Genomic DNA, 1,391 nt, shown 5'->3' with positions numbered 1-1,391 from the left:
GACAAGAAGCAGAGGAACTTTGATAAGGTAAATATTTCAACTGGAAATCAAAACCAATTTTATCTGAAGAACAGATACCTGAAGTAGTAATCAATCATTTAATTAACCTATACAAATCTAGGTCCTTGCAGAATGGAAACAGAAGTATGAGGAGGGCCAGGCAGAGCTGGAAGGAGCCCAGAAGGAGGCTCGCTCTCTCAGCACTGAACTGTTCAAGATGAAGAACTCTTATGAGGAGGCTCTGGATCACCTGGAGACCATCAAGAGAGAGAACAAGAACCTGCAGCGTAAGTTAACTTTTATACTTACTGTAAGTGAAAATAATATTGATTATAAACCTGCTCCTATGAGTGTAATGTGTTTTGTTTTGTACTGTTTTTCTGTGTAGAGGAGATCTCAGACCTGACTGAACAAATTGGTGAGACTGGAAAGAGCATCCATGAGCTGGAGAAAGCCAAGAAGACTGTGGAGACTGAGAAGACTGAAATTCAGTCAGCGCTGGAGGAAGCTGAGGTACAACAACATCAGGAGTTGACAGGGAGTTAAAAAACACCAATCAGCAGTCACTCAACTCTGAAAAATTTCAAATGAAACTGATAAAGTTGTTCAAAGTAGCATCTTTTCCTCCCACTTACAAAGTTAGTTTTTTTGCACATTGATATGCCACTACAAATGACATCCTTGCTTTTACTGAAAACACTTGTTTGAATTTTGTATTTTGCTTCACATATGTCAATATATTTAAATGAAGCTAGTATAAGATATTAGTTTTTAAATGTTATTATTACTCCAAGGGCACACTGGAACATGAGGAGGCCAAGATTCTCCGTATTCAGCTTGAGCTCAACCAGGTCAAGGGTGAGGTTGACAGGAAGCTGGCAGAGAAGGATGAGGAGATGGAGCAGATCAAAAGGAACAGCCAGAGGGTGATGGACTCTATGCAGAGCACTCTTGATGCTGAGGTCAGGAGCAGAAATGATGCCCTGAGAGTCAAGAAGAAGATGGAGGGAGACCTGAATGAGATGGAGATTCAGCTGAGCCATTCCAACAGGCAGGCTGCTGAAGCACAGAAACAACTGAGGAATGTCCAGGGACAGCTCAAGGTGAGTTTTGTTTTATTGCTAAATGAAAAAAATGTTGAAGGGGAAAGAAATTCAACCAATTTTTTTCTTGTCCTTATCAGGATGCCCTACTGCACCTTGATGATGCTGTCAGAGGACAGGAAGACATGAAGGAGCAGGTTGTCATGGTGGAGCGCAGAAATGGCCTGATGATTGCTGAGATTGAGGAGCTGAGAGCCGCTCTGGAGCAGACAGAGAGAGGACGCAAAGTGGCTGAGCAGGAGCTGGTTGATGCTAGTGAGCGTGTCGGACTGCTTCACTCTCAGGTTT

General features: G+C 42.7%; 1 protein-coding gene across 1 annotated transcript in view; it reads left to right on the top strand.

The window, feature by feature from the left end:
* Positions 1–3: 3 nt before the first annotated feature.
* LOC111648883 (uncharacterized) overlaps positions 4–1,391 on the top strand; it is a gene marked incomplete at its 5' end in the record, with an annotated part of 2,964 nt that continues 1,576 nt past the window's right edge. Inside the window, 5 exons of the mRNA XM_023398627.1 lie at positions 4–27; positions 122–287; positions 389–513; positions 795–1,103; positions 1,184–1,388. Of these exons, the coding sequence (XP_023254395.1) occupies positions 4–27; positions 122–287; positions 389–513; positions 795–1,103; positions 1,184–1,388 (829 nt within the window). The remainder of the gene's footprint in view (positions 28–121; positions 288–388; positions 514–794; positions 1,104–1,183; positions 1,389–1,391) is intronic.

Source organism: Seriola lalandi, unplaced genomic scaffold (genome assembly GCF_002814215.2).
Source record: "Seriola lalandi dorsalis isolate HSWRI2012SDOR001 ecotype SW California unplaced genomic scaffold, Sedor1 jcf7180002049674, whole genome shotgun sequence".
NCBI lineage: Eukaryota > Metazoa > Chordata > Actinopteri > Carangiformes > Carangidae > Seriola > Seriola lalandi.
The sequence above is the reverse complement of the archived record's forward strand: the minus strand, read 5'-3'. Positions and strand labels throughout refer to the sequence as shown.